The 22,927-nt window shown below is 51.8% G+C and overlaps 2 protein-coding genes across 4 annotated transcripts in view; both read left to right on the forward strand.

Annotated features, from left to right (window-relative positions):
- The window catches only part of SMG5 (SMG5 nonsense mediated mRNA decay factor), a 32,862-nt gene extending 15,788 nt beyond the window's left edge, over positions 1-17,074 (forward strand). Inside the window, exons 9-23 of one of the 3 annotated variants that reach the window (XR_008574360.1) lie at positions 151-219; positions 2,167-2,372; positions 2,514-2,651; positions 3,691-4,389; positions 6,245-6,414; positions 6,681-6,756; positions 7,451-7,626; positions 8,736-8,894; positions 9,114-9,173; positions 9,962-10,121; positions 10,525-10,615; positions 11,261-11,335; positions 11,649-11,787; positions 12,712-14,603; positions 16,207-17,071. Coding sequence is in view for 2 of the 3 variants with exons in the window: in XM_054806259.1 (XP_054662234.1) it covers positions 151-219; positions 2,167-2,372; positions 2,514-2,651; positions 3,691-4,389; positions 6,245-6,414; positions 6,681-6,756; positions 7,451-7,626; positions 8,736-8,894; positions 9,114-9,173; positions 9,962-10,121; positions 10,525-10,615; positions 11,261-11,335; positions 11,649-11,787; positions 12,712-12,795 (2,302 nt within the window). In the remaining variant the exon portion in view is untranslated. The other 2 variants (XM_054806259.1, XM_054806261.1) reach the window with 2 other exon arrangements.
- Positions 17,075-20,027: 2,953 nt separating this feature from the next.
- On the forward strand, positions 20,028-22,330 carry PAQR6 (progestin and adipoQ receptor family member 6). The gene is made up of 7 exons (XM_054805981.1): positions 20,028-20,179; positions 20,410-20,537; positions 20,839-21,044; positions 21,130-21,256; positions 21,444-21,540; positions 21,693-21,837; positions 21,972-22,330. The coding sequence occupies exons 1-7, from the start codon at positions 20,129-20,131 to the stop codon at positions 22,328-22,330; spliced, it is 1,113 nt and encodes a 370-aa protein (XP_054661956.1). The 5' UTR covers positions 20,028-20,128.
- Positions 22,331-22,927: the final 597 nt, after the last annotated feature.

A 22,927-nucleotide genomic window follows, 5' to 3' on the forward strand; every position in this document is an offset into this window, starting at 1 on the left:
TAGAAGTGGATAAGGTGTCTTTTTTCCTCCAGTTTCCTCAGAAGGTAATTTTCAGTTGAGACCTGATTTACCTATTAATAGAGCTGTTAGTCTAGTCCATCTCTGTGATGGGGTACCTGCTTTACAGTGTTTTCTTCTCAATCTTTTTAGAGGCAAAGACATTAAGAGGTTGCTGGTGAGCTTTATGTACCTGCAGAGTCTTTTGCAGCCAAAGAGCAGGTAAGGTTACAGCAGATTATATCTCCAGTGATAACTCACAGTAGCAAGCATTCAGAATTGGAAGAGACTGTTCCCTGTAGGATAACAGTGCGTGTGCTGAGGCTTTCTGCCAAAAGTTCCAGGACTTCAGTCTTCTAACCTTGCAGGGAGAGTGAAGAAGATCGTCTTCCAAGGGAGGCTGAAATACCAAAGGGTTAAAAAATTTTGTGACTCTGGCTAAATCAAGCCAGTAGCTGAGTGAATGTTGAACTCCTGAGCCTCGCAGCTCATCTCTGTGCTGTACTATGCGCCTTTGGTGTTTTCTTGCCTTGTTCAGTCATGAAATGCTTTTTCCTGGCAAGCACTGGATTTAGGCTGATAGGACAGCAAAGAGTCACCGTCTGTACGTGTGCAGGGCTGTTCGTTGCATTTGGAAATCTGTAACTGAATGCCTTGTTCAAAGAAATAGCATAACCTGTTCATGTTAGAATAAATGCAAAGCTTTGTACAGCTGTGTGATTTTTTTTAAAAATTTGTTTTCCCCTTGGATTTTCTCTGTCTCTGCTGGGAGGGTTTCAGGTGATTGTAAATTAACCTCTTAATGCTTGAAATAGAGCACGTGTTTTAAAGGGCTTATACACAGGCTACAGTGAAATCATCATGGAAGAGTTTAGGTTGGAAGGGACCTTCTGGGGGTCCAGTCCTCCCCCAAAGTAAGGTCCACTGTGAAGGTAGATTCAAATGCGAAGTCAGATGTGGTTGCTCAGAGCCTCATCCAGCTGAGTTTTGAGTGGATCTAAGGACGGAGATTCCACACCTCTCTGGTCCCCCTTCCAGTGTTTGAGCACCTTCACTGTTGAATTTTTTTTTTTCCTTTCATCTAGTCTCATTTTCCTTTTCTGCAGCTTGTACCCATTGCTTTCCTTCCTTTTGCTGTGTACCATTAAGAAGAGTCTTACACAGTCCTCTGTAACCACCTATTTGGCATCTGAAAACAGAAAATTACATACCCTCCAGCCTTCCCTCTCTCAGGCTGAACAAACTCTGTTCTCTTCGCCTGTTCTCATATGTGTGCTCTGTTCCCCTTGTCAGTCCTCTGCTGGATTAAGTCCAGTTTGTCAGTGTCTTTTTATTTGGTTGGCTTTTTTGTACTGGAGACCCCAAGACTGGATGCAGTACTCCAGACGCTATCTTGTGAGTGCCAAATAGAGAGGGATAATAATTTTTCTCAACCTGCTGGCTGTGTCCTGGCTAATGCAGTCCAGTAGGGGATTAGCTTGCAAATATTGACTTATACCAGAGTGGATCTTCGAGGCTCGTTTAATATCCGCTTAACATATTTAGCACATAAGAAAATTGGAAATTACTTCAATTTCCCAAGCACGATGCCCCCTGAAAAGGATTTGCTAGATGTTTAGCAGACAGGTTTATTTTGTAACAAGGAGAACTCCCGTAGTCCATTATACTGAATACCGTGGGTGCTTCCTTTGAAGTAGCTAATAGCTACAGAGGATTTTGGAATAATCTTACGGGGCTGCAAGTTAGAGCCATAGGAGGAGGAAAAGTTGGGTCCTTATTTTGTACGTTGCAATGTCATCCTTTAACTGAGCCGTGGATCCGAAACTTTTGCTGCCTTTAGCATTGAAGTGCCCTGTGTATCTTAATGGCTGCTGCCTGAGCTCCCAGGGAAAAAGTCATATATTTTTGGTGATCCATCCCTTTGCAGGGAGGTGCTCTAGTTATCGTTTGCCTTTAGTTTAGCAGCTTTGGAGAGGAAAACATAATCTGATTCATCTCACTTGCTTCCCATAGCTGTTGTTGACTGCAGTATATTCATTCCCTGGTGCTTCATCCTGTCTAGTGCTAAAGGATAGCCTAACTGCCAGTTTTGGTTCAGTTTCCATACAGACATTGCAGGAGCTTGAGTCTTGAATAATAATTTTGGGGTTTTTTTTTCCTCTTGTTAAGCTCTCTGGATTCTGAGCTCACATCTCTCTGCCAGTCTGTGCTGGAGGATTTCAACTTGTGCTTGTTCTACCTGCCCTCTCCTAATCTGAGCTCGACTAGTGAAGATGAAGAAGAATATGAGAGTGGCTACTCTTTCCTTCCTGATCTCCTGATCTTTCGCATGGTGATCATCTGCCTTATGAGTGTTCACAGCCTCAAGAGGGCAGGTAACCGGTGTTTTATTCAGCCATTCAGAAATTTAGTGATTAATATTCAGCAGTCCGGTTAAGCTGAAGATGTCTTAATTGGCATTCATGTCTTGGACTAGTGGTGAGTCTCCTCCACATCATTATGCTGTCTTGTTGCAGGTTCAAAGCAGTACAGTGCAGCCATCGCTTTCACGCTGGCCCTCTTCTCTCACCTGATAAATCACGTCAATATTCGCCTGCAGGCAGAGCTAGAAGAAGGGGAAAATCCAGTCCCAGCCTTTCAGAGTGATGGCACAGGTAAGAGAACAGAGACAGTATAAGCTGGGTTTCCCCAGTTGCCTCCCTGTAGGGTCGGCTTTTACTTTTTTCCCTAAATCCCCTGGGCATGTGTTTTGTAGTGTAGTGCCTGAGTGGTGTTAGAGACATCTTGATCTTTGACTGCTGGGCTGAAATCCCCAAAAGTGGGTGATCTGCTGAGACAGTCTCCACTTAGATGTTCTCTGTGAGTAGCAGAATCATCATAGGATGAAAATGTTGCTTTCCTTGTTGTAAGTAGTTATCTTTCTGTATCTCTTGGCAGCTCATTCATCATTTGTTTACCCCAATCTGTGGTCCTTATTTTCTGACTCTCTATTTGCTATTATTTACTGCACTCTCTTCTCCTCCACTGAGGAGATGATCTCAGGTGAAACACCTGGGCAGAGCAGGATTCCAAGGGATCCTATTGAGCAGAGAATAAAACTGCTGAATCTTTCCCCTGCGAATGGTCAGTCTGTAATATTTCACAGAATGCAGGACTAGAGTTTTCCTGGTCAAAAGCAACAATGAATGACTCCTTCCCTGCAAGGGTTTTGAAGCTGTCAGGGTGACATAGGGCTGCTGCAGAGGCCGTGAGCATGTCGATCAAGGAAGTGATTAGGTCAACTCAGTCTAGTTACATGGTGGAGTGGCCACTTTAATCAAGCGGACTGGCACATGCCCTTGTCCTGCTTGCTGGGTCTCACCTGGCTTTTAGACTGTAAAAAGCTAAGGAAAAGGTTTAAGATTCAGCTGTGTATTTTATGCTGATCTGGCAGCATTCAACACTGAGGCTGCCTGATAACGGAGCAGCACAGCTTGGGCAGTAGGAATCCAGGTTTCTCAAGTCTTTCCGGGCACCTTTCAGAAAGTGAATCATTCTTCTAAGGTTGCCATCACTCATTCTCTGATTAAAGACACTAATAGAAGTGATGGCTGAAATTTGCACTGCTGGTTCCCCAGACTCAGGGCTGGCAAGCAGCTTGTGTGAATACATGGGGATTTTCTTAACTTGTGGTCTCATTTTAAATGCCCGCAGATGACCAGGAGTCACGGGAGCCGTTGAACTCGATTGAGAAGGAAGCTGAAACTGACTTGACCAATCATCAGCCCAGTGAGGAACAACGGAAGAATGACTGCAAGAAAAGCAAGAAATATTCACGCCTCTCCTGTTTGCGTCGCCGCCGCCACCCCCAGAAGGTGGATGAGAGTGACCTGAGCGAGGGCTTTGACTCTGACTCCAGCCAGGGCTCCATAAAGGGTAGTGATGGCTCAGAAAGTGGCTCAGAGAAGAGCGATGAGGAAGCAGAAGCTGCTTTTGATGTGGAGACGGACTCTGACATGAACAGCCAAGAATCTCGGTCCGACTTGGAGGACATGGAGGATGAGCCGGGTGAGGAGGGAAGCGTCCGAGGCAAAAGCGGGCCCAAAGAGGCCTTAAACTGTGTGGATGGCAGTGGGCTGGGGGACTCCAAGAGCCCAAGCATCTCTAAAATTGAGGCTCCAGATCCAGCAGTCAATGGGCCAGCTTCCCTGAGCACTAATGATGCAAGCATAGCCAGTAATCTCCAGGCCATGTCCACCCAGCTGTTTCAGACCAAACGCTGCTTTCGCTTGGCACCCACTTTCAGCAACATCCTTCTGAAACCGAACAGTGAACCGCCGGTCTTGAAGGATGGGATAGAAAGCAAGCCATGTGTCAATGGAGATCTGGAGAAGCCCAGCTTGGCAGAGCAAGGTAAGGATCAGCAATCTCGTTCAAAATATTTGCTGTTGCAGTTCTGTGTAGAAAACTGCAAGCTGTAGCAGTTTGTTTGCTAAAATCCGCCCCTTCTCATCGTGCAAGTTCTCCTTCAGCCAGGTTTGGAGGAGCAGGTTACCCAAGTACTGGGCAGGTATTGGGTTGGGTGTTTCCTGAAGGAAGAGCTTTACTCTTTTAGCCTGACATCCAGGAACGTGTGCACTGAGTAAAGGAAACACCTGCAACCAGGCAGGGTTATCTGCTGTTCTGCTCAACAGGCTAAATGCTGAGCAGCTCTGACAATACAGAGGATAATTCCAGTAGGTATTAAAAATTTGGATTATCTTCCTTTTCCCCCCGTGTGAAATCTCTGTAATCAGACACTAGTGATGGACAGTGCAGATGCAGTCCAGGATGTTCTCCGTGAGATGTCAGATTATCAACTCTGCAAAGCTCTCCTAGGAGCTTGTCTGTAAGATGTGACCTGGGTGCATGCGAGAGGAGTCGAGGACCTCTTTCTGTGACCCTCTGAACGCTGCCTCGATGAGTGCTCGGGGCCGAACCAAACTGCAGATGCACAGCAGGTGGAGCTGCAATGTCTCTATTACCATGCAACTTACACAACTGAATAATGTTCTGGGAAAAAAACAGCTCGAAAGGGAGATCTGATGCACTACAGGGAGTTGTTTGTATTTCAGATAAAACCACATGGGCTTGTTCGGTCTTGTTTGTCATTCCTCCCAGCTTCCCTGGAGCAAGGAAACATTTTTGCATCATGCTGCCAAATTCAGTGGGCCTGCAGCACTGGCAAGATTCAGGCTTTGCCTGGGCCAGAATTTGAAGGAGGAGTATTAGATCATGTTAATGTTGACTGGCTCCCAGCATTGCTTCATAGCCACTTAAAATTTTGAGATGGGGGTAAAGGAAGACACAAACGATTTTTGGTCTATTTAACATTTTCCTTCAATAGGTTACACAGATGTTGCAGCTCCAGGAACATATTCAAATAGTGTGGCCATGATACCTTTATAGATGTAGAAAATGAGAGGTTGAATGAGCCAGGCTGCATGAATTAACCCATGTGCTTTTTAGCTTTGAGCTCTCCTTGCCTCAGCTGTGCTGTTTTAAAACTCGAGCTATTTAATGGTCTTAACACTCTGTCAGGGATGGTTTCTGAATAAATTACTTCCTCCCTTTTGATTCTGAGGGTTTATTGAATGATAATTGCTGTGCTAATAGGCAGAAATGACTGTGCAATTAAAATAAGGGACTGTAGCAAAATGTGTCGTTGATTCCCAGCTTTCTGCTACCTTGACCTCAGGTCACTCATGTAGCTAGCACACAATTTCATTGGCAGTGGCTTTGAGATCCTCAGGTCTGTAGAATTACAAGATTGCAAAGCATATTCAGCATTTAAAATTATCTGGGCCCTGGCTCGTAAAATAGCCCTACCATTTTATTCTTTTGCATAGCCCAATGATTAGTGCACGTTGACCTAAACAGTGATCTCTGCCTCTGTTCTCTGCAGTAGATGATACGGTCCTTGTGGCAGCACATGCTGCTTCCCCCTGTGCTGTTAGTGAGCGTCTCAGAGGCTGCTGCAGGGGCTAAGGCATTTGTCAGACTTTCACAGGGAGATTTTAGCAATCTTCTCCCAACGAAGAAGAAAATGCAAGAGTGATACACTCCTATCAACAGCACAGGGGACTGGGAACTGGTTTTGTGAGGATGTGTGGAGGCACCGAGAAGTTCAACTCAACTCTTACCAACCCACCGCTGTTCTCATACCGGTAGGGCTTGGCTTGTCAAGGGGTTTAATGCCTGCCATCCTTCTTCTCCCTTCATTTTCCAGATGATTTGTCTGACTCTGAGGAAAGCATTTCAAGTAACAAATCCTGCAGGAATGAACGATCCCTTCAGGAGAAGCTAGAGATCGTGACCAACGAAGGGCTGCTTCTCACTGTCAAGGTGTTCCTGGACTGGCTGAGGACAAACACTGACCTCATTATCATGTGTGCTCAGGTGGGAACTTTTGCTCCATGTTCAGTCCAAGTTCCCCTGGGCTGGGTTGCTATGGGCATATTAAACTACTCTCCCAGTCCTGGACAGAAGGTGAAGTGAAATACCCCACCAGCTGAATTAAGATAATCTTGACCTAAGTGTAGTGAAGTTTACTCTTCATAAAGCGTTCTGAGCTCCGTGAAAGATGCTGGAAAGCCCAAGTGGCCTGGTTATTGCATACATCTGTCTTGACATTTTCTGTGGCCTTTTGTGCTTTGTTCCTGCAGAGCTCTCAGAGCCTATGGAACAGGCTGTCTGTGCTCCTGAACCTTCTGCCTTCTGCTGCAGACCTGCAGGAATCAGGTACTGGAGAAGGGAATGGCGATGTGATGTTTCAGCAAGCCTAGTCATCAGTGATTTCCGTGGTGTGTGATAGATCCCAGGACGAGAGATTTGCCAGTAGCAGTTTGCTTATAAGCACAACGGGAAGCGACATCATGCGTGTGTTTGTGTTTAAACACCATTCCAGTTAAATACTCTCCTGTAGACTTTAGCTCTATTAATGCGTTATATATGGCTGACAGTATACTGAAAAACTCACACCTGGGTGCGTGAAGTCCTTGTGTGGCCAACACCATTGGAATTAACTGTCAAGACCATAAGTAAGGGTATGATTTTCTCATGGCAATCGTGGAAACTAGTTTTGAACCTCCAAATGCTGATGATGTGCTCTGTACCTCAGCCTAAAGGTCCCCAGGGTTCATGAGAAGCGTAGTTTAAACAGAGATGCCGTGTCTGTTGGAACAAACGGGAGAGCTAACCCTCCAAACTACGGGTTTTCTGAAGTGGTGTGCCTCAGCAGGCTGTTTGGGACAGTTACTCTTTATATTGTGTGTGGCCTTTTGTTCCTCCTTCAACACATGCTCACAGTACACGTATAACTTAAAGCCTCTGCCCTTGATCGTTATTGTGTGCCTTAAAGCCATTTTCCTCTTTATCTCCATGTTAATTGTTTAAGTCACCATATGTTGCTGTGCTTCCCCTCTGTCCTCTCCAGGGCTGGTCCTATGTAACGAAGTCAAGGACGTTCTGAGTGGTGCTGAGCTCCCAGACCTGAAAGCCAACTTGCTGCTCCCAGAAGATGTGGCCCTGAGAAATCTTCCCCCTCTGAAAAATGCACACAAGAGGTTTAACTTTGAGCAGGACCGGCCCATTTTCTCAGCAGTTGAGGAGGTGAGTCAGGGTAAAGCCTGAATCTTGGCACAAGCTGCATTTCCCTTTCTGGAGGTGCAGCCTGTTTTAGCTGTGCAGATGAAGATCTTTCTTACCAAAAATACCCCAAACTGGTTCAAACTTTTGAGTCTGAGATGGGTTCATGTTATTGGTGGTTGCTGCAGTTATCTGTCTGTCCAAAAATCAGTGTTCAAAACCTTGCCTTGCCTTCCCTTCCCTGTCAGAGTCATTATGAAAGGAAGCAGTCACATGTTGACAGCTTTGCTGCATGAAGTCTCCTGACCTCCCTGTCTGGGCAGAAGAGTCGTTATCTCTGCCCTGCCTTGAATGAAAGGAATTTGGTTGGAGCTGCAGGATACTTCCTGTGATCTTTCTCTAGTAAATGCAAAAGTCGGTGAAATCTCACTTCATGTGGCACTCTGTGTGCTTGTAGAGCGCTTCTGTTTTCCCAAGCACAGAAGGCCAGGGTGATCGTTCCTGGGTAGTGGAGGTGTGCAGAAAAAGACAATTGTTCCTCTCCTGTGTGGCCTTGCTAGACCAATCCGCTCCCTTTGGAGCAGGAAATACAGTAGCATCTGCATCAGAGTGCTGCCGTGACGCATGATGTTGAGCCTGTGTTCATAAGATCACAGTCCAGCCGGCTGAGCTTTTGAATGTCATCTCAGGCTGCCGAGGCAGAGCAAAGTGCAGCAATCTCACATCCCACGTGAGCTCACCTTTTGCTGCCTTTGCTCAGCAGCCGAGCCAAGAGTAGCGCCTGCCCCAAAATCAGGTATAGATTGTTGTTTTGTTTCCTTTTCCCAGCACTGAGGACATGAGGAGAGATTTACGAGGGAAAGCCTGGTGACGTTTTCTGAGGTTTTCTTAAATTGGGGAAGCCCAGACTGCCAGCACTTCTAAGCTTTCTGGCCAACCGTAGGCTTTCCTGCAGCCCTCTCCTGCAGTTTCTGTCTCCAGAAGCACATTTCTATCAGAAATGTTTCCTTTGGATTTTTTTTAATAGCAGTTTCTGCCTTTTCTGAAAGCGTGAGCTGCAGGGTTGCAGCTGGCTCGGGCTACAGCCCCCATGGGGAGACGTGGCTGGTGATTGCCTCTCTGCTTCTTTGCAGTCCGTTGTTCGGATTTGCTGCATTCGGAGCTTTGGCCACTTCATTACCCACTTGCAAGGCAGCATCCTGCAGTTCAATTCAGAGCTTGGGATCTTCATCAGCATAGCACAGTCGGAACAAGACAACTTGCTGCACCAGGCCCAAGCCCAGTTTCACATGGTGAGTTGGCAGAGGTGGGCTAATTCTCTGTACTTGGCACAATTTCCTGTAGATTACTATCTGATTGTAACTGTAATCACAGATCATTGGTGGGAGATGGAAGTTTTGCTCCTTAAAGCTACTCGAGCGTCCCCTTTTCACTCTGTTTCTGGAAGCATGTGCTAGTGTCAGCTTGCGTGTTTCCTGCTAACTAATATGGAAGTTTGTTTTTGTAACTAGGCTGCAGAGGAAGCTCGTCGGAACAGGCTGATGAGAGATATGGCTCAGCTTCGACTGCAGGTAGGAGATGCTGGTTCCAGACTGAAAACTGGCAGGGTAGTGGCTGAAATGTCTGAAACGAGGAAGGGAAGGGGGAGCTCTCTGCTCCCATCCCACATGTTCCGCAAAGACAGACTCATAGAATGTCTCGAGTTGGAAGGGACCCATAAGGATCATCGAGTCCAACTCCCTGCTCCTCACAGGGCCACCTAAAACTGAACCCTATGCCTAAGAGTGTCGTCCAGATGCTCCTTGAACTCTGACAGGCCTGGTGCTGTGCCCATTTCCCTGGGGAGCCTGTTCCAGCGTTCCTGATGGCCAGTCTGAACTTCCCCCAATGCAGCTTCGTTCTGTTTCCTCATGTCCTGTTGCTGCTCACCAGAGAGAGGAGATCAGCACCTCCCCCTCCGCTGCCCCCCCTTGAGGAAGTTGTAGACTGCGATGAGGTCACCCCTCAGCCTGCTCTTCTCCAAGCTGAACGAGCCAAGTGACCTCAGCTGCTCCTCATAAGTCTTGCTTTCAAAACCCTTTATCGTCTTGGTCGCCCTCCTCTGGACACACTCTAATAGTTTGATGTCCTTCTTATATTGAGGTGCCCAAAACTGCACAGAGTGCTCGAGGTGGGACCATCACCTCCCTCTGACCACTGACTGCATCCAGCCCTCTGCTTCGTGTGCTGGGATGTTGGAAGGACCAGACGGAGCTTTGCAGGGCGAGTCTTGCCCTGATTGATCATTTGTTTCAGCATAAATGTGAAGCAAGTGTCTCTGCATGTGTGTGTGGTTTTTTGTTTGGTTTTTTTTTTTCAGCTGGAGGTTTCTCAGCTGGAGGGAAGTCTCCAGCAGCCCAAAGCACAGTCAGCCATGTCTCCTTATCTTGTCCCGGATACTCAGGCCCTCTGCCAGCACCTGGCTGTTGTCAAGCAGCTGGCCACCAGTGGGAGGTTCATAATCATCATCCCTCGAACAGGTATGGGGACTCACATCAAAAAAACTGAGCCTGCCTTCCCGTCATTCCCTCCTTGCTAGGAAGCAAGCCCCGTAGACCAAGGTGGTGGCTTTCTTTCCTGCTGCTGTTGTCCTTTACTTCGGCTGGAGCAGCTGAAACGCTGTTTCCACGTCACTTTTGGGGCCTGTTTTTATGTGTGGCCCGTGCCTGGAATCTAACATAGTGTATCAAAGAACAGCTGGAAAGAGAGAGGCCCCGTTCACCCTCCACTTCATCTGCCTCCTGTGGCAGCTGCTGCTGCCGTGCATCAGAAACAGTTCAGTGGGATAAGGAATTCTTGACACATCTGGATTAGTTTGCAGAAGTATAGCTGTAAGCCAGATGTTTTTTCTTTTTTTTTTTTTTTTTTTTTTTTCCCTGTTAGTGATTGATGGCTTAGACTTCCTGAAAAAGGAGAACGCAGGTGCTCGGGACAGCATCCGGTATCTGGAGGCAGAATTTAAAAAGGGAAACAGGTGAGAGTGGGAGAGTGATGTGATTTGCCCTTGCTTTGGGAATGGGCGTATTTTGGGGTGGAAGAAAATGTCAATGGTGGGAGCAGGCTGTGAATCCCTTGGGATGTGGAGTGGGCCAAGGGAAAGCCAGGCCTCAAAGAATGCACTTGGTGAGAGGGAAGGTGGTGAAATAACAGATTTGGCAGCTGATTCTCCAGATGCGCTTGTAGTTGCTGCTCAGCCATGAAATGTAGCTGCTTCTGAGGAATGGAGGGAGTTGCATGTCTTTATCAGCATATAAAACTGAGCAGTACCTTTTACTGATGTGCTGGGAGTGCTGGAAGAGCTGTACTGCATTATTGCCCAGGTTAGATGTAGAGGGACAAACAGCTGTGCTTCTGTGAAGACAAACTGCATCGTCAGGGCTGGGAGGCTTTGAACCACTTGTGGTGTTGTGAACTGCGCGCAGTGACGACGATGAGACAGGGGAGGTGATCTAAGGGATTTCACAGGGGACTCCTTCGGTGGGCCTTTGGGTGTTAGTTGGTTGATAAAAGCCAGTGCTGTGAAAGGGTCCTGCAGCGCCTGGTGGACCTGCTGTAGAGCATTGACTTCAGTCTGTGTGACAGTCTCCATGTGAGCTCAGTGACTGTGATCTTTCCTTAGGTACATTCGTTGCCAGAAAGATGTTGGGAAGAGCTTTGAGAGGCACAAATTGAAGAGACAAGATTTAGATGCCTGGTAAGATGACAGCATCTGCTGAGTCCCAGCAGGCAGGTGGCTTTGGGGAGAGGCGTTAGCACTGGGACCCATCGTGCAGCTTGCTTGATTTGGTGCTCTGTGTGAGTAGTTATGAAATTCCCTAGAGAGTGTGTTAGGGCATCCATCTCTGCACCTCACTTGGTGCTAAGAAGGGTCTCAGAAAAGCCCGCAACAGAGAAACAGTCCTGCTTTCCACGCGTCCTCCTGAGCATATACGAAACTGTTTGCACAAACAACTGGTCTTCCCTCTGACTTTCCCCTCTGTTTCTCTTTTCTTGCCTCTGTCTGGCAGGAATCTCTATAAAATACTGGACAGCTGCAAACAACTGACAGTGTCCCAAGGAAGCGGAGAGGATGACACCACAGGAATGGTCACCATCATCACGGGCTTTCAGCTGGAGGACCCAAGCGCGTTCTCGGCGCCCATGCAGGTCAGTAGCTCTTTGGCTGGCTGGGCTGAGCCTTTCTGCTTCCTGGCAAGATTAAAATCTAGTTGATTGGCAAGAGATTTTTTTTTTAATGTTTTCTGCCTTGGGTAATAACTGTCCTGGATTTTCCAAATTCCGTTTATAAGTCATGATTCCTGTTTCCTTGAAGGCCCCTTGATTTGTCATGCTTTTGTGGTGCAAAGTATCCTGGGGAAAGTGGGAGAAGTAATTTGCATGTCTGTGCAGCCCTCTGTCATGGTTTAACCTGGCCAGCAGCTAAAACAACCACAGAGCCATTTGCTCACTTCCCCCCACCAGTGGGATGAGGAAGAGAATTGAAAATGAAGGGGGGAGGGAACTCAGGGGTTGAGATAAAGACAGTTTCATAGGACCGAAAATGAAGATAATTAATAACGGAATATACAAAACAAGTGATGAACAGCACAATTTCTCACTACCCAAAGCTGATGCTCAGCTAGTTCCTGAGCTGCCCTGCCTCCTGGCCAACCCCCAGTTCTATATGGAACATGACATCATATGGTATGGAATATCCCTTTGGCCAGTCTGGTCAGCTGCCCTGGCCGTGTCCCCTCCCAGCTTCTGGGCACCCCCCACCTTCTTGTTGGCAGGGCAGTGGGAGAAGCTGAAAACTCCTCGACTGCTTGGCAACAACTAAAATATCAGTGTGTTATCAGCATTATTCTCATCCTAAATCCAAACCACAGCGCTAACCAGCTGCTGGGAAGAAAATTAACACTATCCCTGCTGAAATCAGGACAGCCTCTCATGCCAGAGCAACTTTAGCGTGAAGGAGAATTGAGCCTTTTAGCCATGACAAACTCTGCCTGAGAACCTCCAAGTTGTGAAGGGCAGCCTTCTTGACAGGGCAAGGAAAAAATAACCTGTTTTGTCTCTGTTTGCTTGCAGTCTGCCATCCAGGCAGCCGCCAATGCCAGTGTAGAAATAAAAAATGTTCTGGAGTTCTACAAGCAGTGGAAAGAGATGGGCTGATGTTCAGAAAGGCATCGGGTTGGTATACCTTTCTCTCCCCCTCTCGGAACGTGCAGCGTCTGAACGAAGGAAACAAATCCAGGCGACACTTAGACACGAAGAAGCAGCAGCAGCAGCAGCAACAATAACAAAAATATCTACCAAAAAAAAAAAAAATCCAATTTGGGCACGCACAGACACCCTCCACCTGTATCCCGACCAGACGGCTGTACATCTCCGACGGCGCCAACTGCTCTGAGAAGAGAGAGGCACCTCGGCACGGCCGAGGCAGAGCTCTGCCCTTCTCCCAGTCGGCAGAGATGGGCGAGAGACGGGCAGTCATTCATTCCCCCCCTCATTCCTCCCCAAAGCTTGCTTGGTCATCCGAAATGGGCGGGCGGCTTCTAAAGCGTGGACTTTACTTAAATGAAACCAAACTAGCGCAGCAGAAATGGAGCCCTCCTAGCTTGGGAAAGAAGATCCAAAGAGTGTTTAGCTCTTGTTTGGCAATCTGGTGACAGGAAAGCAGATATTTTTTTTTATTAATTTTTTTCCCCTCCTTTGAATTATTTTTCAAGGGTTTTTTCCCTTTAATTCTTAGTTTTTTATACATATAAATAATATTAAAAAAAGAAAAAGTGGAGTTCCTTTGGGGTTCTGGATACTCTTCCAATGTCAGAGAGAAAAGGAAACAATTATGCTATTTAAAAGGGGGGGGGAAAGCTCTTAATATAATTTTTTTTTTCTTTGAACAAGCATATTTATTTCCTTTCCCTGTCCCCCATGGAGCGGGCTCAGTGCAAAGGGATGTTGGCCTGCAAGGAGAGAGCAGTCCGAAGTGCCCCGGTGGGCTTGGTGCACATCCTTACTCTCCTTACAAGCTGCATGCTTCGTGAGTAACGAGATTGGCCGGGCTGCTCGAGAGAGGTGAAAAGGACTATTCCTCCTTCCCCAGTCCCTCCCGCTTCTTTGCTTCCAGCACTAGACCTTGGAGGAAAGGAGTGGAATCCAGCAGAGCTGCTGGAAGAGAAAGAAGAGCCGCGTGGGATTTAAACACCACTAAGGCTCAACTGCTTGGCTTGAGCGCTGTGACCCTGGGATGGAGCAGACATCTCCGAAGGACCCAATGCCTCTTTTTTTTTTCCTCCCCTCCTTTTTTTCTCTAAATCTTGCAATGAGGTGTGGAGGAGGGAGGAGGATCTCAAAGCCATTATCTCTTCTGCCGGTTGTTCCAGCACACCACTGCTGCTACGCCATGCTAGCGAGGGTGGCAGAACTTGAGTTGTTGTGTCCCCTCTCCTCACATCCCTCCAGGGCAGGCAAAGGGAGCGCAGTGACCGCCACTGCCCAGGATTGAGCTCACAAACCGTTCAGTGCTTTTAGCATCCCAAAAAGAAGGGATGATGCTACTTGGACAGATGCTGGAAGAGCTAATTCCCCATGTGACCTGTGAGGGACCTTTCAGACCTCCATCCTGACAGCATCTCAAGCAACCTGTGCCTGACATCCTGACACACGCTGATGCTTGGAAATGAAGAAACGGGTTGCTCCCAGGACAGCAGAGTGGTGGGAAATAGGCTGAACGGCCTCTTTGTAGTTCATCTGTGTCAATGTACTCAAGAAACAGATGTCTCCATCCACATGAACTAACAGCAGCTATGCAAGTAAAAACCACTAGTCTTCTACGTTTGTGTGTTTTTTCACATGGGCCAGCCAGAAGCTGCTACAAAAGGGGCATAATACGGAAAGACAAGTAACATACTCCAATCTGTGCAGACTTCCTAGCATGATGCATTGTACTGGAGTGGCAGGATGTTCCTTGTTTTCAGGTAAAAACTAAAAAAAAAAAACCCCAAAACAGCACAAGTCCCAGAGGATTCATTCATATTCCGATTTCAGTTCCTTTGCAGTGTGTGCCTTGTAGCACAGCAGAGAGAAATGCCAAGCTTTAAGTTAGAGCTGGAGCTGGCCCTACGTGGTCCAGACCTTGTGGTCTGAAGGGCAGGTGGAAGGGGTAGAGCGGTAGGGTTTCCCTACAGGATTTTCCTTTTGCAGCTTCTCCTGAAACTTGTGGTGCTTTTCTAGGCTAAGCCAAGGAAACAACGTAAGCGGAATGACAGGTCAGAGACTCTGGCTCATCTTGGGTGTTCTTAGAGGTCTAAGATGGGCTGTGAAGCTTGACACTCACTCATCCAGTGCTACCAGTGTTTTTATTTGAAGCCATTTGTTTCTCTAGCTTATTATTTTTGTTTGGGGTACAGAAAGAAAAGAGAATCACCTCGTGGGATTTCATGAGCCAGAGCAACGTGGTGAAGTGCAGAGCAGGGTCTTCTGCCTCTCCATTGACTTAGGGAGTGCTGCTCAGTTATGGTGAAGTACAGTCGCTGTTGGGTGGAAGCCTGGCTCAGTGCGATGGATAGCTGGTAGACTGTGCTTTTTTTTGCTTTTTTTGCCTTTTTTTTTTCTCTCCCCCCTCGCTACTTAAGAAAACCATCCACCTCCTTGCTGCAAAGCACATCAGAAAGGGCTGCAGTCTGCGACTCCCTTCCGGAGGTCTGCTCGAGCTGAAGCCTGGCCACGTTTGCAGTCCTGAGAGGCCTGATTGTCATTCCCTTCTGGCAGCGTAGCGCAAAGCGCGTGCTTGGGGTTGGTAAAGAAAAGAGCATTGCTTGGCAGAAATCAAAATAGCGAGGAGCTGGAGGCGTTCCCCAGCTTTGCTCGGGGCCAGGTATTCCCTTGGCCAGAGCTGGATGTTGAGGGGAGAAGAGCGCAACGCAAATAAAGCGGTAACCAAAAGGGAATGCCTGTCACGCCGATCACGAGTGTCTCGCTTCGTATAGGTCCCCAGGCTGCTGGTGGTGCAGAATGAGAGCTGGGAGCCCAGTGATGCGGGTGCTGTCGCTGAGCAGCTGGGAGCGAGGGGTTGCAGTCCAGTGCAGAAGATGGGCTAACACCGTCCATCAACGTCCTGAATCAGACTGATGGCTTGTTTGGGCTGGGCACGGGAGGCAGTTAAGAGCAGAAGTAAATAAACTTGACATTTCTCTAACAAGATGTTGTTGCTGAGCTGCAGTGAGCCACACAGCACAATCAGAGGGCTTCTTTCTAAAAGGCAGCGAGGCTGTCGCCTTACTTTCCTCATAACCGTCTCTTAGTAACTGCCCCGGTCTCCCGAGGGCTTGTTTTGATACTGCCCTGAAGTTTTGCACACCTGGAGAGGAGGAAAAGACCCTGGCCCTTCGCTGGGGAATCTTAACTGCCCAGTGGCATCTTTCAGTACATCGCACCTCTGGGCTGAGCGGGGAGGGACAGGAACCTTTTTAAATAAAGGCACCTGAAAGATCCCTTCCTCTCCAGAACGTGCAACTACGGTTGAGGACCTGATGAAATCTTTTTATTTTATTCTTTTTTTTTTTGGATGCACGTTCCCAGTCAGAGATAACACGAAGCTGGAAAAAGTGGGAGACTTCAAAGCTCCAGAACAGCGTAGCTGCAAAGTGGCCTCAGGGAAGACGACAAGCTGTGTCCTCTGGCAAGTGTTGCCTTCTAATGGAGGCTCAACTTGGTGTCTTTAAGACTGGGGTAAAGGAAGATGCTTCTTAGCCCCAATCCCAGAACTCACAGTGAGTTGGAGTCTCCTTTCTGGCTAGAAATTGATACAGATCTGCGATGTCCAAGGGCCCGTGCCAGTTTGCCCCACACGGCATTTGGTGCGTCGCTTCCAAATCCCAACTGAGAAGCCAAAAGCAGGCGGCCGGTTCCTCTGGTCGCTGATGCTAAGCGGTTCTCCAGAGCTGAAGAAAACTTGAAGGTCGGTGGGGAGGCTCCATGTATCCCGGCTTTACTGCTCTGCCCGTGGCTCCCGAGCGCTGGGACTGGGGTTGGTGCTGGTCCTGCCTCTGTCTGCTGGCAGGGAGAGGACTGCTGCTTGGTTTGAGGCAAGGGACAATCGTCTCTCCCTCAGTCCTCCTTCTGTAGCACAAAAAAAAAAAAGCCCAGCCTGTGGATTTGTGCTCGGGTAGGTCTTGCTGGGGGACTGATGGGAAGGCTGCTGGACCCCAGCTGGGACGAGGAGGAGCTCGGGCGCTCTCACGGCATGTGTCTTGACTGTGATCCAAACACATTGACTAGCTTAATAAAATACAAGATGTTTGTACCTCTTGTTTTGTGGTGATGCCCAGTCTGCGTTTCTCCTACACAGCCCCAGAGAGGGGCACTTTTTTGATATGCGTAATCTGCCCTCAAACGTGCTTTTTGGGGGGGGGGGGAATACTGCCCTTCCCAGCCCCTTTGGATGTTATTTGATTCTGGTGAAGGAAGGCATAGCCTTGGTTTGCTTTTGATTTGCTAGGATGAAATGTAGGTGGGTCCCTTCCTTATCACTCTACCAGGAATAGTATTTCCTTTGTTCCTTTCCCCTTTGCTCGCTGCCTTTGTGGTTCAGGATGAGTTCATCCTCTTGCCAGAACTCTGCGCGTTGCTGCCCACGGGAGGTTCCCTAACCCCAGCAACGTTGTGATCAGCAAAACTAACGCTGTGGTTAGGTGCCTTCTCGGCTTGGTTTTAAAAAGGGGATTGGAAAGTAGACGTTTTTGAAAAACGTGTAACTTCTAAGTGTGAATTTGAGGTGCCTTTAGGAGGATTGGTTTGAGGGGCAGAGCTGGGCAGCACGCTTGAAGTCAGGCTCCGCGAGGGTCCACGCCAGGCACTGGTGACAAGGGAAGCTATGGGGCTGCGTTTTATTGAGGGGGAAAAAAGAAAAATAAAAGTCTTCCATTCCCTGTATTCATTCACACCAAAGCTCCTTTATTTGCTCTGCTAGTGGGAGGCATTGAGCCAGGCACCGATACAATTCACTCTCCCTCTCCGGTGTTTTGGGGGCCGCCAGCAGTGGGAAGGTCGGGGAGGGAGGTTGTGAAAAGGCAAATCCAGTTTTCGGTCCCTAGCAGGAGAATAAGCCGTGGACGACTTCTTCCCGTGGGGCGAGACGTGCCCTGCGTCCCAACGCCGCTGCTTGCGGTGGCACAAAAGGGACCTGTCGTCGCTGGCTCTGTCCCCTCCAAAGGGGCTGGAAACGCCTCTTCCAGCTTGAGGGGGTTGTGCCAAGACGCTGCCCAGCATTAGCGGCCTTGGCGGGGGCTGTGGATGTGCCACCTGCCCCCGTAGCAAACTCCCTGTGCCTCTGCTTTCTGTCGGCGTAGGCAGCATGTTGCTGTAAGGGGCGCCCCGTCGGCGCGGGTCTGGAATTGAAGCAGGACAAAGCGGTTTAACGCTGATCAAGAGCTGGGACTCCTGGTCCTGCTCACTGTGGGGGGGCGAGTCCTTGGAAAGCCGCAGGAGCCTCCCCGTCTCCAGCCCTGTTCACCAGCCGTTCCCTTCCCTCTCTGCCCCTCTGCTCCCTGCTTCTCCCTGCACAGAGATGCGATCTCCCTGCCCCGAATGGGTCCCCACCCGGGGTGTACTGTGCGTCACGCAGGTTATTTTGGAGGGGCCTTTCAGCACCAGGGCCTGCATCCCTGCAACGGGCACAGCGGGGCCCTTTGCGGGTGGGCACGAGATCCCCAAAATCCTCCTGCTGCCCTCCTGGCAGTGCTGCCTGGAGAAATGCAGCTTCCCCTTGGCTTCCCCGGTGCGCCGGAGCCCCGTGTGCTGATCGGCCCCGCGCCTGCGGCTCTTTGTACAGAGCGCGATGGGGTTGAGCTCCTTGTCCTGGGGCGCTGCGCTGTGCCCAGCACCCGTGGCTGAGCCAGGAACACGAGCCCTCGGGGGTAAATAAATCCCCAAAGATGGGGGCTTTGAAAGCATCGCTCCCGCTCACAGTTCAACCCTCCGCCTCCTGAACGGTGGCCGCATCCAACTGCCAACAGCCAGCGCTGGCATTCGCTCCCGTGGGCAGCTCGAGCCAGCTCCAGCCCGCCTCGTGCCGGCAGGGTGCAGTCAGGGCGATTGGGGCTGTTTGCCCAAACTTGCTTTTGCTTTCTCCACCTCTCTCTGTCTCCCGGGTCTCGATCTGCAGTGCGACCCCGTGGTGTCACCTGGTGGGTGTTTGCGGTGGGTCCCGGTGTGGACGGGGCGCTCGGCTCCATCGCCAGCCCTGCCGAAGCGCTCGTTGGCATTTCAAGTCTGATGCTCGGAGCCGCTTCCCGACAGTCCCTCCACCGACGGAGGTGCACGTGCTTCTCCGGCAGCACGTTGGGGGCACGACCCCCCCCATGTACGGTGAGAGCTTTTGCATCCAGGGGGGGATTTGGGGGGGATTTCAGCCAAAGCAGGCAGCGAGGCCGTGGCAGGGCAGGCGGCGTGTCCAGCACAAAGCTCCCTTTGAGCCCCCGCAGAGGCCCCCACTGCCCCTTCCACCAATGAGCGGGTGCTGCTGGGGAGGGACCCTCTGGCCGCTTTCCACTGCCACAGCCCAGGAATGCGGCCGGGGAGAAGGGCGACGAGCAGCAGTGGTGGGACCGAGACACCCCCCCCGCCGCCCGCCCTGGCCCGCAGTGGCGAGGAGGGGGCTGCGTGAGGTGACTGGAGGAGGGGACACCGGGCGCAGCATCACCCACCATCCCGCCAGGGCTCCTCGCCAGCTCCGTGCTCCTGCTCCACACAGGGTGCCGGGCGGTGTCCCTGGACGCTTTTGGGTTGTTTGGGGTTTTTTTCCTTTTTCTCCCCCCGCCCCCTTCTAAACCACTGGGTGAGTTTTGGGCTGGGGGGGGGGTGGTGGGTGGGGACACTCAGGACTCACCTCATGCTGCTGGGCTGCTTTCCCTGTGCCGTGCCTCAGTTTCCCCACTGGGGAAACCCTTCCCCAACCGCTGAGGTCGGTGTCCTGCTTCACCCTGGCCCCTGCGTTAACACAACCTCTCTGGCTGAGCCAGGACTCGGGGGGGCCTGCAGGGCGTCCAGGGGGCTTTTCCCCCCCCCCCGTGATGGCATGGTCCTAAGCCAGGGACATCCCCAGAGTGGGTAAATGGGGTCAGGCGCCTCCACGGGGAGGGGGAGTGCGGTGGGCCAGGGGATGAAGGCAGGATCTGGCTCTTTGCTGCAGCCCCCACCTCCCGACTGCTGCTAGCCCCCACCCACGGTCCCATCGTGCTCACCCTGGCCTGACCCTGCTTAGACACATCCCCCCTCCTGCCCCCCCCACCCCGCTGTGGCTCTCTGGAGGAGTCAAGCGGAGAGCGGGCTTTGCCGATTGCATCCCTGGGAAAAGCCGCTGACCTAAGCTGAGAGCCAACCTGGGGGCGGCTGTCCCGGCTCCTGCAGCCCCATCCCCCGGTGGGCTCTGTCCCATCTCCGCAGGACATGGGCTGTGGCCCGGTGCCCCAACACCGCTAGTCCTGAGTGCCTCAGCCCCGCCATGCTGACGATAAAGCTACCACAGATCTTCAGGGTCCATCAGGTGCCTCAGGTACGTGTGGCTGGGTGATGGTGGGGCTCTGCCCACAGGTTTCTCTCCCCATTTCCCTCATCCAAGGTGGGACAATGACCTGGGCTCCCCACCCGACCTTGCTCCAGCTGGCAAGACACTCCCAGCCCACCCTGCCTCAGTTTCCCCACCCACCACGAGGCCAGAGCAGCTCTCTGGGGCTGCCCCACTCACCCTGGGGTGTCCCTTGACCTGTCCTGCTGTCCCCACAGATCTTCTGGGAAGATGGGATCATGTCAGGGTACCGGCACCCCAAGAGCTCAGCCCTTGACTGCGTCCTCAGCTCCTTCCAGCTGACTAACGAGACAGTCAACATCTGGACACACTTCCTACCAACCTGGTGGGGACGGGGCCAGGGACGGAGATGAGGATGTGTATGGGAATGGCAATGGGCATGGGGGTACAGGGTAGAGACAAGAATGGGGACAGGGACAAGGGTGGGAATGATGAAAGGATGGAGGTGGGAATGGGGATGGGGACAGGTGTGGAGATGGGGACAGAGATGGGGACAAGCATGGGGATTTGGGGGGGGGGGGGCAGGGATGAAAGGATGGGATGGGGACAAGGATGGGGATACGGACAGATAGGGATGGGGATAGGAGCAGGGCTGGAGCTCACCCCAACACATGGGCTGCCCGCAGGTATTTTGTGTGGCGCTTCCTGGCGCTCTCATCCTCGCTGGACTTCTGCCAGGAGCCCTACCACTGGCCCCTGCTCATCTACCTGCTGCTCGTCTGCCTCTACCCCTTCGCCTCCAGCTGCGCCCACACCTTCAGCTCCATGTCGGTGCGCGCCCGCCATATCTGCTACTTCTGCGACTACGGCGTGCTCAGCCTCTACAGCCTGGGTGAGCCACTGCGGAGAGGGACGGGGATGGGGCAGGGACAGCAACCGCGAGTCACCGGCCCCATGATGCTGCATTTCTCTTGCAGGCTGTGCGTTTGCCTATGGCGCCTACGCAATGCCAGACCACTGGGTCAGCAGCGTTTTGCACCGTTACTTTGTCCCCGCAGCTGCTTTTAACTCCTTTGTCTGCACCGGCCTCTCCTGCTACTCCCGGTATGTTTTTGGGTAAAAGTGCCAGCATTGCAACTGGATGGAAAGGGGGGGCTGGAGGTTTCCTCCTTCTCAGCTTTGGGGTCCTGCAGAGTGTCCCTGGGGGAGACAAGCAGTGGGTCTGGCCCAAAGCCAGGGTCCTCGCTGTGGGGGCTGACAGGGGTCCGTGCTCCCTCCCCGCCCTACGCAGCTTCCCTGAGCTGGAGCGTCCCCGGCTGAGCAAGGTGCTGCGGTTGGCAGCGTTCACGTACCCCTTCCTCTACGACAACATCCCGCTCTTCTACCGGGTGAGTCGGGGTGTCCCGGGGCAGGGGTGGGGTGCCACCACCACGGGGGCCCCAGGGTGCTTCCAGGGGTGGTCCCCCTCATCCATCCCCCCCACCCCCCCACCCCCCCTTGTCCCATTCCCCCTCACCATTGCTCACCCACCTCCCCACAGCTCCTCCTCTGCTTCTGGAGTAACGGTGCCTGGAGTGAGGCCGTGGCCGGGTACTGCTACCACCTCCTCTTCGCGCTGCTCACCGGCTTCCTCTTCGTGTCCCACCTGCCTGAGCGCCTGGCACCTGGCCGCTTTGACTACATTGGTAAGCAGCCCCCAGTCGCTCCCAGTGCCGCGGCTCCAGTTCCTCCCCCCCCCCCCCCAGCAACCCCTTGCAGCAGGAGCTGGGCAAGGAGCCCAGCACCCAGGGGTGACGTTGGCCTCTCACCCCCTCGGCAGGACACAGCCACCAGCTCTTCCACATCTGCGCGGTGCTGGGCACCCACTTCCAGCTGGAGGCCATCCTCTGTGACGTGGGCTCACGCCGGGCTTGGCTGCGGGGCCGCCTGCCCACCCCCGGGCTCCCTGGCACCTTTGGCACTGCTGGACTGGCCCTTCTGGGCAACGCCGCCATCATCGGCGCCTTCACTGCTGCCTTGCCCCGGGCACCTGGCAGCTCTGTCGGCCCCCCCAAGTGTCCCCACCCAGGCTGGGCACTGGAGGGACCTGTGACGCTGCAGGGTTGCAGGGTCTGTGGGACCCCAGGTGTCCCAGCACCCCCAGCGCTCCCCTCTCCAAGTGTGGGGAGACAACGATGAGGGGCTCAGACACCTGGGTGCTGCTCTTGGGCGTCTTGGGGTGTCATGAGATGTGTCCTCCTCCTGCCCTGGTCCCTCTGCAGCCAGCCAAGCTCTGCCCCCCCGCAATGCCTCAGTTTCCCCACCTTTTAAATCTGGCTAATTGTACTCATCACTGCAGGAGGGGCCCTGTAGTGCACTTACGCTGCACCTAACCCATGCAGCAGCCCTGCACAGAGGCACCCAGCTTCAGCCCCAGGGCATGGGACCCCCCAAATCCATGGCCCACCACACTGATCCCTTTCCCAGCAGGTTCAGCGCGGTAACCTTGGGGACGTGTGTGTGTCTGTGTGTAGCCAGGACTGTGACAGCCCTACAAGGGTTGCACAGTGCACGGCCCCGCTGCAGCATGGTGCACGGTCTCACTGCCAGCGCCGAGTGTCAGGCACCGGGTGCCACCGAGGGCTGCAGGGCTGGAGGCAGAGCGGAGGGATTTGGGCTCGAGGGGAGGGTGCAGGGGGCTGGCAAAGGCCGTGGTTGGTGGGAGCAGGGGCCAGTGCCTGGCATGGAGTTGGCCCCAGAGCCCTGGCTGAGCCAGGCAGCACGGGCCAGGGGTCC

The sequence above is a fragment of the Grus americana genome, chromosome 29 (genome assembly GCF_028858705.1).
Source record: "Grus americana isolate bGruAme1 chromosome 29, bGruAme1.mat, whole genome shotgun sequence".
Taxonomy (NCBI): domain Eukaryota; kingdom Metazoa; phylum Chordata; class Aves; order Gruiformes; family Gruidae; genus Grus; species Grus americana.

Excerpts from the sequence above, each read along its gene's own strand:
- PAQR6 (XM_054805981.1), top strand. The coding sequence starts at position 20,129 with ATGCTGACGATAAAGCTACCACAGATCTTCAGGGTCCATCAGGTGCCT. Across the intron at positions 21,045-21,129 it reads GCTCAGCCTCTACAGCCTGG|GCTGTGCGTTTGCCTATGGC; the intron begins GTGAGCCACTGC and ends TTTCTCTTGCAG. Across the intron at positions 21,838-21,971 it reads TGGCCGCTTTGACTACATTG|GACACAGCCACCAGCTCTTC; the intron begins GTAAGCAGCCCC and ends CCCCCTCGGCAG.